The sequence below is a fragment of the Rhamphochromis sp. 'chilingali' genome, assembly GCF_963969265.1.
Source record: "Rhamphochromis sp. 'chilingali' genome assembly, chromosome: 22".
In the NCBI taxonomy this organism is placed as follows: domain Eukaryota; kingdom Metazoa; phylum Chordata; class Actinopteri; order Cichliformes; family Cichlidae; genus Rhamphochromis; species Rhamphochromis sp. 'chilingali'.
This window is the reverse complement of record NC_137950.1, coordinates 12,638,525-12,650,583: the sequence shown is the minus strand read 5'-3', so window position 1 is coordinate 12,650,583 and position 12,059 is coordinate 12,638,525. Positions and strand designations below refer to the sequence as shown.

The 12,059-nt window shown below is 40.5% G+C and overlaps 1 protein-coding gene across 2 annotated transcripts in view; it reads left to right on the top strand.

The window, feature by feature from the left end:
• rhbdl1 (rhomboid, veinlet-like 1) overlaps positions 1-12,059 on the top strand; it is a gene marked incomplete at its 5' end in the record, with an annotated part of 53,990 nt that overhangs the window by 11,526 nt on the left and 30,405 nt on the right. For both annotated transcript variants that reach the window (XM_080873167.1, XM_080873166.1), the window contains 3 exons: positions 4,990-5,214; positions 6,172-6,320; positions 6,441-6,553. In XM_080873167.1, the coding sequence (XP_080729293.1) occupies positions 4,990-5,214; positions 6,172-6,320; positions 6,441-6,553 (487 nt within the window). The remainder of the gene's footprint in view (positions 1-4,989; positions 5,215-6,171; positions 6,321-6,440; positions 6,554-12,059) is intronic.

The window sequence follows — 12,059 nt, the reverse complement described above, 5'->3', positions numbered from 1 at the left end:
TTAGCCTGGTGATGGTGAATCTGTAGCACTGTTAACTGGCACAGCCTTCGATTCTTTCGGCATCGATAACTGATTTATCGCAGGAGGAAGGAAAGTGGGCATAATCAGAATCATTTATGGATTGTTTTGCAGCTGCAATGCAGACATCTGGATGGCCTTTAAGATGCTTTTCCCCCCCCCAAATTGTTATTGCTAATTAGTATTGAGCTGCATGGTATTGACCATGTGGTGTGGCTAATTAATCCATCAAGAACGATTGACTCGAGCTGAGAGCAGCACGTACAACCTGCAGCCACCATGAGGCACACACTGCTGTCAGTCTGCTCCAATCAGCCATCCCTAAAGGAGAATACTGCCTTTATATGTGTTTGTGCTCTTTGCCTCTCCATCACTTATTTCCTAGCAGACTGTGCCCCATCAGGGAACTGATGCACACCTCAGAGATTTTCCCTTACAGCGCTATACTGATGTCATGTGAATTAATTTTTTCCTCCCTGTGCACTTTGCTTTTTCACTCCTCAAGTTTTGACTTTTGACGTTTATGTGTGTGTGTGTTATTGTCTGGTTGCCGTCTCTCTCCTGTCGTCACATCAAAAGACTGCTAATGCTCACTTTAGTGTTGGCAGTCCTGCATGTCAGAGAAGGTGAGGCAGAGTGACAGCCGTGCTTAACCGTGCCTTCAGGGAACAACTTTTCACTCAGGCAATATGAATGGGAGAGAATACAGTAGCAATGCAGAAAGAGGCGGTAGGTGCTGTCACTGAGCCAGATTAAATAAGCTGTGATCTTATTTGGAAAAGAAGCCAGTCCCATTTTCTTTGTTTAAACTGTACATTCAGTTATATTAAGACATCTCACCTTTCGCTGTCCACTGGTGGCCTCAGAAAAATCTGTTAATCAAACTCACGCAGACAGGCATCTGATCTCCCCGTCTTATGTTTCCCATCTCTGCCTTCTAATGTCCCCATGCTCCTTTTGCTCCGCTTCCACTTCCTGCCTCAAGTATTGTATAATTGCATTTTCCAGGCCTGATTTCCATACTAAATATGCAACCCTCCGTCTGTGGGAGAGCCAGCAGCCCAGCTCGACATCGTTCTGGTTATCGCTTTGCAACAGGCCCTTACACCCTCGCTGTACAACCACCAGTATCATAATTACCCACAGTTAGGATAGTTACCACATCCTGCTCTGTTAGCTTCCAAAAGGGATTAGCACTTTTTTTACCCCCCGATTTTTGCCTGAGCAATTTCTTGAAGAGGAGGGAAGAAACAGTCGCCGCTATTTGCATTTCTTCATTATTTGTTCATCTACATTTACAGATTTTGTCTTCTAGCATGTTTAGCTCATTAGCTTTTATAGATATTGACCCACAATTTCTTCCACTGTGGCTCCTGCTGTGTCTATGTATAATGAGTGTACAAGCAGCAGGGCCTGGCTAATGAATTACTGATGTTGTACCTTTAATGGTGGGTTGTACTTCCTGCAGGTCCCCTGAAGAGGTTCTGTTACACTTCACATGAAGCTGCCATGTTTGTCTAAAGTTACTGTTACGTGAAACCTGTACGTACAGTAAGGTTTTCTGTTGTAGCTGCTGCCTTCTTACTCTCTCTAGAGTCTCGTTTCGTCATACATTATGAGGCGAGTCTGCCAGCTCGCCTCATATGTTTTAGCTACACCAGAGATTTCCACCATCATCATAGCTGTGACTTATGCGTGCTCATTTTCTATTAGGAAATACAGATATTGAATCTAAAGTGCCCCTGCTGTGGATAGCCAGTCAGGCAGTATTTTCAGTGGTAACTCTGGTGGAAAAGAACTCTGTGTTGTTATCCTAGCAGTTCTCTGGCTCGGCTGTCAAAATCGTGGCATTAGGATAGTTTTCATCCTAAGCCTCTATTAAATAACTTATCAAGAGCTGGTGCTGTCAGCCTGCAAGCTTCTGCACAGGCCCTGCTCACTAAGCAAACCTGGAGCCCATGATTAAAATGAAGACATACAAACACACATGTACAAATGCCCTCTTTCTTTCCATGCAATAGTTCCTTTCAACTAAGATTTGCTTTTCAAGAGCGGACACACTTCAACAACATATTATTACAATGCCTGAGGAGTAATTGATCTAGCCAGCAGTCAGGCTTACATTTGTCTAAATTTAAAAAAAAAGACCCTACTCATTGAATAACTTTCTTATCTCTTTTTTAAAAATCTGTTGTGTGCTAAAAACCAATCACATGTTTTTAAACATGTAACATAGCTTTTGTAGGAGGAAAAATAAAAATTCACATGCTCTCACAAATTCATTAAGCACTAAATACCTCTCAACTTCTGCTTTAGTTAGAATAACATCTAAAGCTCGTCATGAACATATACTGTGTAGTTTCTGAAAGAAGCGTTGTAGTTAAATTAAGTGCTGGCAGATAGATTTGCCATCATTAAACTGTTGTTTTACAGTGTACCTAATGTAATCTGCAACATTCTGCATTGTAAAAATATTACTGCCTTGTGCTATATGGAATAAAAGCTTCACAACAGAATATTGCTGGTTGCCATTACACTGACATTATACTCAGTCATGCCGGCCTTATGAACAAAACTGTAACAATGTTCTTGGGCGCACGAACAATAAAGGTTGAAACACAAAATAAAAACGATAAGCAAGATATTTGTATTCAATCAGTAAATGTATACAGTAATTCACTATCAAAGGAACAGTAAGTAAGCATCTGAATAAAATATCTTCCTCATTTCGTCTTCCTCACAAGCTTCATCTCCCTAACTGAAGTCAGTGCTCTAAAACAGAAAAACATGCCTAAACATGCTCATATTTAGGCATGATATTGTCGCAATCGCTTATTGTCAGCAGATTTCCAGACAACTGATAAGAAGTGGGCTAAACAATAAGAGCAGCTGGTGATGGGCTAACATTATGCCAGCTAATGTTATGCTAGTGTCTTAAAAATCGCACCTTCCCTCTGATAAACGGTTTGATTGCATTCTCACATTGTGTTAGAGCTTTGGGGGTTTTGTTTGCCAATTTCCAAGTCCAACAGTGTTAGATCCACTTCAAAGAACATTTTAGTAGCATCAACTAACAGCAGCTAACATGGGTTAACAGCAGCTAACATGGGCTAACGGCAGCTAATATGGGCTAACAGAAGCTAACAGAAGCTAACATGGGCTAACAGCAGTGCTCACTAATAGAAAAGTTCATAATATCATCAGCAACTCACCTCAGTATTGCTGTCATTGGACAGAATTGACAATATTCACAAATAATAATGCATTCCTTTAAAAATATCCAGTCTTTTTAAACTGCAGTGTATTTGTTTTACCAAATCCCTTCTGTACCAGCGTTTGTCTATCATTCCCGACATACAGACTGGCTGTCAAAGTGACAAACTAATAAACTCAATATTTATAACTTGACTTTGTCCTGCGTAAGCCATTCCACTTAGTCTAAGTTTGCAAAAACATTAACTAAACATATAGAAATCATCCATAAATGAAGAATAATGTAATAACAGGTAAGAAGTTAAGAAAACTACAGTGTCCCTAGTCTTGCCTTTGTGAAAGCAGAAGTTTATGACTGTTAGTTTGTTCTGATCCAGGGTGATTAGTCACACTGATGAGCTTCTCTCAGATTATGTGAGAACAAACCCTCCTTTGTTTTTGTTTGATCCACTTAGTGTGAGGAAAGTTATGGATTTAATTGCTGAAATGAGACCAGCAGGCGAGATGAGATCTGTTTATTCTGGCAAGGTGTTTTCCAGCTGTTGACAGTAATGCTTCTAAGGTTCTCTTGTTTGCAAAAAACCCCCTCAAAAAAAAAAAAACCATGATATCATCATATAGCTAAAAATAAATAAATCAAAAGCAGCAAATGAATAAAGGATGCAAGGTGCTGATTCCTTAAAGTCTTTAATCCTTTCTGAATACAATAATTAGGCGGAATTTTGGATAATAAGCTTTTGTGTTCTCTTGTTGAAAGGCTGATACCGCTCTCATGCCAGCCTTGCAGCTCATTTAGCTTACTTAGCATAATGACTGAAAAAAATAGCCTAGCTACATCCAAAAATAACAAACTCCCAACATGTTATGAATCATCTTGTTGGAACCGTACTAAAACTTAGCTTTAAAAAAGACAACTTGGCTTTTCTGCTGTCCTGTGTTTAAACTTTACCAATACTACTTGGTGGAGAAAAGACACTGGCGGCCTGACAACCACATGTTTATGTCAAGATTTCAGGAAGTTGCATGAGATGTGGAGTGTTGTATAGTAAGCTCTAAAGGTGCTGGTACACAAACTTGCTCTCTTTGGACAAACCCAGGCTTAGTCTTTCCTCCATTTTCCTGTGGATATCGTTTATATTTAACCATAGACTGTATATGAAAGATGGATGTAGCCTGAAAAGTGAAGCATGTTCTCTTATTCTGTCGAACTGCCAGCAGTTGCTTGAATTTTCCAATTGCACAAAGAAATCGGTCTATAGAAGTATAATGAAAACCTGCTGAATTGGATCTGTCCTCTATGTAAATACTATATGAGTTTAAAGTCTTATTCAATACAACATAATGCTTATTGAAAGTTACAGCACAATTTTGAGTCACAATGTGGGATAAAGCAGAGTTTGCTATGAGCATGCAGTCCACTCTGGTTTCAAGACAGCTGGAGGACAGCAACAGGCACATTCAGTTCAACAGCACTTTACTAATCAGCTGTGGCTATGTCCATCATTTATGTACAGTCTTTGTATTTCGCATACAGGCGAGAGAATGTTATTGAGCTTCTTATCTGGTGTTTTCCCCCTGAAATCAAACAAAATAAACTGAAGAAAAACCTTCACGTGATCATTAAAACTTCACAATAAACAGTAAACAGATGTTTTTATATGCCATTAGCCTAAATTAACATTCAAACATTTACCAACAAGATATTGCACACACTGAGTTTATGCATCTTTTTTGTTTTCTTTTTATTCTTTTCCTCAGATGAGCAGCAAACGCTCCAGCAGTTTCCGACGAGCCATCGCCAATGGCCGCCGCACACTGCAACGGGAGATCCTTCTGGACGAGACGGGGTTGGGTCTTTATAAACGTTTCGTCCGTTATGTGGCCTACGAGATCCTGCCCTGCGAAACTGACCGGCGCTGGTATTTCCACCAAAACCGCCTGTGTCCCCCGCCCGTCTTCATCGCCATCGTCACCATCGTCCAGGTTAGTGGGAAACATTATCAGCTGGTTTCAGAGTGTTATAAAGTGATGGAGGTTATTCTCCTGATTCATCCACAGTGATCTGGGCATTCCTGGAGCTTTTGGCCCCCAGCATTTTATTTAAGATCCACAAAGTCAGCATCCAATCCCCTAAATATGACTTCACACTGTTCTGTTAGCTCAGTTGTTCGCCTTAGACGGCCTGAAAAGATTTTCTGCCTTTGATCACACACTTTTACTGTGAGCTTGATATGAGCTGGTAACCCATTTGGGAGTCGGAGGCTTAGTGGGTGCATTTAATGTCATTCCTCCAAGCAGAGTCCTTGAGCCAGCCTGCGTGTAGGATTTTTTTCTTTTTTTCTTTCAAACACTGGTCTTGGAAATTGGAAACCAGGTCAGTAAGCACCCTGGCCACCACCACAGTGGCTTTAATTGACCTATTATGTTAATTTTGAAAAAAGAAAAGCACCAGCACAAACGCCCTCCGAGACTACAGCTGAATGGTTGCAGATTAAGCGGCGGAAATAACCTACAGCTTCTTAACAAAACTTCATCATTTTCCCTGAAATCATCTTAATTCTTTGGGAAAGAAAGCTAAGTGCTCTTATAATGCCTCCAAATGGCACTGAATGGTCTGTAATGACAATGAGAATGTGATAATAACAGTTTGCATTCATTTTAATTCACAGAAACAATGAGTCATTATTTTATGAAAAGAAATTAATGGAATTGAACCAGATGTGCCATTTTTTTTCTTCTGTGGGCAGTAATTGTCTGCAAGACTCTAATGAGCATCAGCTGAAGAATACAAAGAAGAAGAGAACCTCATGCGGCGTTCATAAAGCACAATGGGTTTTGTTTTGCGGGGCACTTTTCACCTTCTGTACAAGCACTCTGCAGAGAGTGCGTGTACTCGGCACAGATTGACAGTTTGGTGTCATCTTTGTGTCTTTGTTGCAGATTATTGTCTTCATGTGCTACGGCATCATGCTAAACAAGTGGGTCCTGCAGACCTATCAGCCTGACTTCATGAAGAGCCCCCTGGTCTACCACCCCGGCCACCGTGCACAAGTGTGGCGTTTCTTCAGCTACATGTTCATGCACGTCGGGTAAGCTCTTGACTCCTGCGGTACTGGTTTAGAGAAAATTCAGGTTACCTGCAGCTGATGGCACACGAAGGCCAATGCTGGCAGTTTTAATCTTACTTTCATTGTGTGCTCTGTCCTCAGTTTGGAGCAGCTGGGCTTCAACGCTTTATTACAGCTGATGATCGGCGTTCCCTTAGAGATGGTCCATGGCATCCTACGAATAAGTCTGCTTTACATGGCAGGAGTGCTGGCCGGTGAGTTTTTCATTAAGTGTTTTATTGTAAGTAAAGCAAGGAGCATTATTCAGGTTTCTTACATGGTGTCATACACAAATTGCTTGAGAAGCCATATTGGATGAACTATTCACTATCGAAGGTCTACGTTCTTGCCTTTCACTCAGTTCTCATGATTTATATCATTTATTCTTAATGTTTAGGAGGTTTATCACTTGCTCACATCCCGATGATTAAACATCCCTTGATTATTGTAATTCATTATTCCTCTGCCTCAGCAAATCTTCCCTGGATCACTTCAGAATGTGGTTCGAAGGTCACCGGGTCCTCTAAAATGTCCCATGTAACACAGATTCTGTCTTTCTTTCACTGGCTTCATATAAAGTTCACGGTACAATCACTTGCAGAGCCCTTCGTGGTCAATGTGCCTCCATTTATCATTGAGCTACTACAATCACGCAAAACATCTGAATCTTTGAGCTGATCAACGCTTGTTGTCTGCACCTAAATCCAAGTTAAACTCACTTCCACTGCACCTTAGATCTGTGGATTTAAGACCCACCTGTACAGGTTTGCCTTTATTTTGTTTTATCCCTTTATAACATTTCAGTTGTTGTATCTTATTCTATATTGTAAAGCATTTTGTGACTTTTGTTCTTGAAAATCACCACGTAAAAATAAACTTTGATTATATTTTTGTTACGTACATTTTTGACATCCACAGAAAAACATTTTTGCTTAACAATTGCAAGCATTAAAAATAAAACAAAACAAAAAAAATAACAAGACTACTGCTAAATGTGGTGACATAATGGCTTTTTTAAAATTAATGATGAAATGGCACATCTAATTTTTCATGTTTAATGTTTATCTCCAAATGGTCATAAATGCCTTCTTATGTTTAGAGACACATCAAATTGTGTGTTTAGGCTGGTTTATACACTCCGTGTGTGTGAGTATGTGTGAGTGTGTGTGGTTTAGGATTTCTAAGCAAATGGCGAGACGAGTGGAGATGATTTGGAGAGCGATACGGACCGTGCTTCCCTTAAAACAATAACATAAACAGAAGAAGGCTGTTTCTTCTCCGCTCTGCTCTTTATTCATGTGTTTCTGCCGGTCTGCAGCACATCGTACTGACCTACTTTGTTTATTCTTTTATTACTGTTTGTACAGTCGACGCCTCAGAAAAGCTTTGGGTTTTTTGGTTTTTTGTGTGGTTTCGTTGGTGGTTTATCATTTATCAAGTTAAATATGTTATATTTCTCTTCATGTTTGCTGTATAAAATACCCACAACTATCCGCTCCCATCTACTCCCAGCGAGTCAGACTGAATTTTTTTAGCTTCTTGTCCTCGAGCTAACATGTGCGGCTGCCCGATTTGATACTTCTGATAAATTTGACCCGGCCTGGCCCTTCTGGGGAAGAAAAAAAAGTGCAGAATGTAAATACAAAATATGCCAAAGTGAACGCAGCAGAGTGACTCACATCGCCCAGAGGTCGAGCTGCAGCGCTCAAGTCTTTGTTGACGGGGAACCTCATTAACTTTCATCGAGCCGGTTCGGAGATTGGAAATTTTAAATCCACACTGATTGTGAAAAGTGGATTCACTTTCTGAGTAAAGCATTTGCATTAACAGCATTGCATTTGCGAGACCTCATATCAACACTGCTGCATTAAATTCCTGTTTCACTCAGCTTCACTTCAACAGTTTTTATCATTGGGTTTCATAAGACTTGCTAACAATTATTTAATTACTGTTGAGAGGAGAAGTCTAATTCATACTGAGTTAATCATCTATTATTTTCAGTAACCTGTTTTTTTTTCTTAGGCTCCTCTTTCTGCGTGACTACAAATTAAAACGCTCCATTTCTTGCCTTTCCTGGCAGCTCTCTGCACACAGTAAGATGGAGTTAAAGCTTCTCAAAAAAATCCCGGTACTCTGCAGAAAAAAGTCCAAAAAAAACAACCCCATTCCTCCACGCGCTTGCATGCACGCACACTCTTAACACTCATGAATTATTGTAGCTTTGATTTATTTTAGCAATGATGACAGAGAGAGAGAGCAAGCAAGCGTGGGACTTAGAGGAGGAAATATGGGAGAGTAATGCAGGGTCTCTCTCTGGAGAATTAGCCTAAGTGCAGTTTGAAATGCTGTTTGGAGATTTAAGCTGCAGCCTGAATCCAAAGGGAGGATAAAGCAGCAGGCGAGGTGACATCCGTACCTCCAGAGCACGGAGTCAGAAATGCTTTGAATTTGTGTATAACATATTGAAATCAGAGATGTGCCTCTGTTGAATTAACTCTAAAGGTCAACAGTTTACGATCAGGAATCTATAAATATGTTTGTATCTTTATATCTGCAGAAGGAGTGGCTCCTTTTCCACCATGAAGAAGAGTTCGCTATGTCCAAAACAGACTAGCCTAACATTGCTCTATACCACTGATTCACCTACCTGTTTGTAAGGACGGGAGAAGGTGAGGTCATCTGTAGATGCCAGTAAATCTTACACACATTTATCTTAAATTTTATTGCATTTACCCAAAGACATGTAATCATGATCATCATCAGTGCTGCTCAGGTGACAGAGCGAGATGTCACACTATGTCAGCTACCCAGCCAGTTTTGTGTGTGAGGGTGTGTCTGTGGGTGAACTGTCAAATCATTTTGACTGTTTCTATAAGGAGAGGATTTGCCATTAATCATTTAGCTAATGGGTTAATTTGGGATCAGCGTTTTGGACTAAAGAGTAAAAGCAAAGTTAGAAATTGGGAGCTGCACAACCCCAATTCCGTAAAAGTTGGGTCCATCCACAAATAGCTGCTACTTAGTTCTAAGTAACAGAGGTAACACAGCAATAAAGCAGAACTTTGCTCAGTAAAACTAGAGCACAAACGTCTTGGATCTGGTTTGTACCACTCAGCAGGTCATATCATAACTCAGATATTTTTTTTAACTAAACGTGGTGAGGAGCCACACACATGTTCATGTTCATTTCACAGATATGCAAAATATGCATGGGCCTTGATGTGTGCAAACTTTAGTTTAAATGCTGTCTCCCTCCCACAGTTCTTTATTACCTGAACTTGTTAGAAGTTACCCTGTGCTAGATTGCACTGTGAAACTCTTGATTTTTTCTTTCTTCCTTTGCATATTTCTTGCCCATGGCTATCTCATGTTTATATTCATGCAGTCGTATTCTAGCTTATGAGTTCAATCATGTTGCTTGTTGTTTTTTGTAAGGCAGCAGAAATTTGAGTTTATAATTACACTGAATGGATGCATTTATGGAGCAAAGTGCTGCAGGTATTGTGCCTTTATGTTCGCCTTAATACACTACATGAATTTCTGCACTGCAGGGCTCGCTCTCAAAGCCAAAAAGAAATGTCTGCTTCCTGTTGGGATTTTTTCTTGGATGCCTTTAAATGTTGGGAAAAAATACCGATGCTTCTTCTCTCCAGTTATCTTAAAAATGAGGTCACAAAGATTTTGGTTTGGGCTGCTGATGCGCATATGCAGACAGTATATAAATCTTTGATGTGGGCCCGTTCGCGACTATGTTGTGTTGGTACTAAATTACAGTAAAAAATTAGGCACTGTCGTTAGATATGTGCCTACAAAAGTATCGATTCTCTAATGGTGTTTCCACAGTGCTGTTCAGACCCCGGTACCTGTCCTTGCTCATTTTGCATCCTCTCAGTAATTCTTTATGGCTCTACTGCACAAAGACTGGATGAAGAGCTCCACTTGGGTTTCATGTGGAGAAATTTGAATAATGTCAGTCAGAATTTCAGACTATGTTGGCGAGATGAATGTAGAATCTCATGCCGTGTTCCAACTTTTCAGTCTGTCTCCACATTAAAGAGAAGCAGCAGGGAGTCCTTTTTTTTCCATCTACTTTCTTTTTTTTCTCCACTCTCTCTTTTGCTTCTCCTTCCCTCGGGCTGATAGCTCACTTGTGGTGATCAGGACATCAACAGGTGCCAGAACACCATGTTTTTCCTCGTAGCGCGGTGTGAGCCTCAGGGTGTCTGCCGCCTGTAACACCTACCGTTCGAGACGGTCCAAATCTTCCAGCAGCCTCTCATACGAGCGAGACGGCTGCTGGAGGTATGTCCCGCTCAACCTACATATCAGTGTGATGATGAGGTTGTAGTGTTGACATTCTGTGCTGTTTTTTTTTACCTCCTTGCCTTTTGCTACAGTTTATTCTGCAAATAGCTGGGGTACAAGATTTACTTTGGAAAGTAAAGCGAATTTGTTGTAATAGCAATACAGACTCAAAACTTCACATTATGTCGTAAAGAAAAGGTTATGAGAGGAACAAGATTAAACCACTTATTCAGAGAAAGCCAAGGCGTTAGTGCACATCCTGTAAAATGCATTCTCTTTTCTGTTTGCTGTTGCAAGAAATACATTTTGCTTGTTTTTTAAGAAAGATGTTTCACTCAGCTTTGTTCCAGTTTTATTTTCGTGTGCGCTGAAGTATTGAGCAGAAAAAAATACCACGTATAATTGGTTTGCTATGTTTATTCTCAGATGGGCTTTGATAACGAATGCTGTATAAACACAATAAAACTGAAAGAAAATTGATCTGGAAATAAAACAAAGGCAATACAACGATACTTAAAGTGACTTGCAGAAGGTGCAATTTTATGCACAAAGACTTCAGTGATATGCTGCTCTGTGCACACATGAATAACACACACGGGCAGCTGAGGCTCAGGTGTTGTGGATTAATATCAGGGTTGGCAGTTCGATCTGGTCCCCCCATTGCCAGAGACCCCTTTGTAAAGATACTGATCCCAAAGCAGGAGGTGAGCACCTTGTATGGCATCCCCACTGGTGTGCTGAAATACGCCTATGGGTACTGCCAAGTTGGAACAGCACTGCATAGGAGCAGACCATTTACCTTATTGCATAATGGACCCCAAGAAATCTGGGATCAAGCATTTTCTGAAGTTCTACAGAAGCCTTGTTGTATGATAAGTGAGTCTGACACATCTGAGCTAGCATCACGAGGACCTGCTGTAATCCTACTACCAAAGTAATTGTTAGAATCAACATATTGATAGTTAGCATTATACCATCTGATTGGAGGCAGCAGTCCAGTGAGGCTACATCCATGAGACGGCAAGTAATTTTTGGTTTTATTGAATGTAATATAATTCAAAAAGCTTCAGATAGGAGGTTGCTGCTAAGTTGCTTCCACTGGGGGAGAAGATGATACATATATAATCTGCTTAGAGTAGAATTTGCCCGGTCTGACAGCCGACTCCTGACTCACCGAATATTTATAACACAATTTATAAACAAATGAATTAAACGGTAAAGGTGACAGGCCGCACGCCATTATTTACTACGACAAAATCAGAAGACGCACACATCCATCATACACAAAACTGATGCAATTTGTCTTTCCAAACGAGGTCTGACAAACGGGTGCTCGACTCTCCCTCCTCATTATTATCTCATGCAGAGCACCGACTGGACTTTGGAGGTTTGTTCCTGAGCTACCAGACAGAGCTG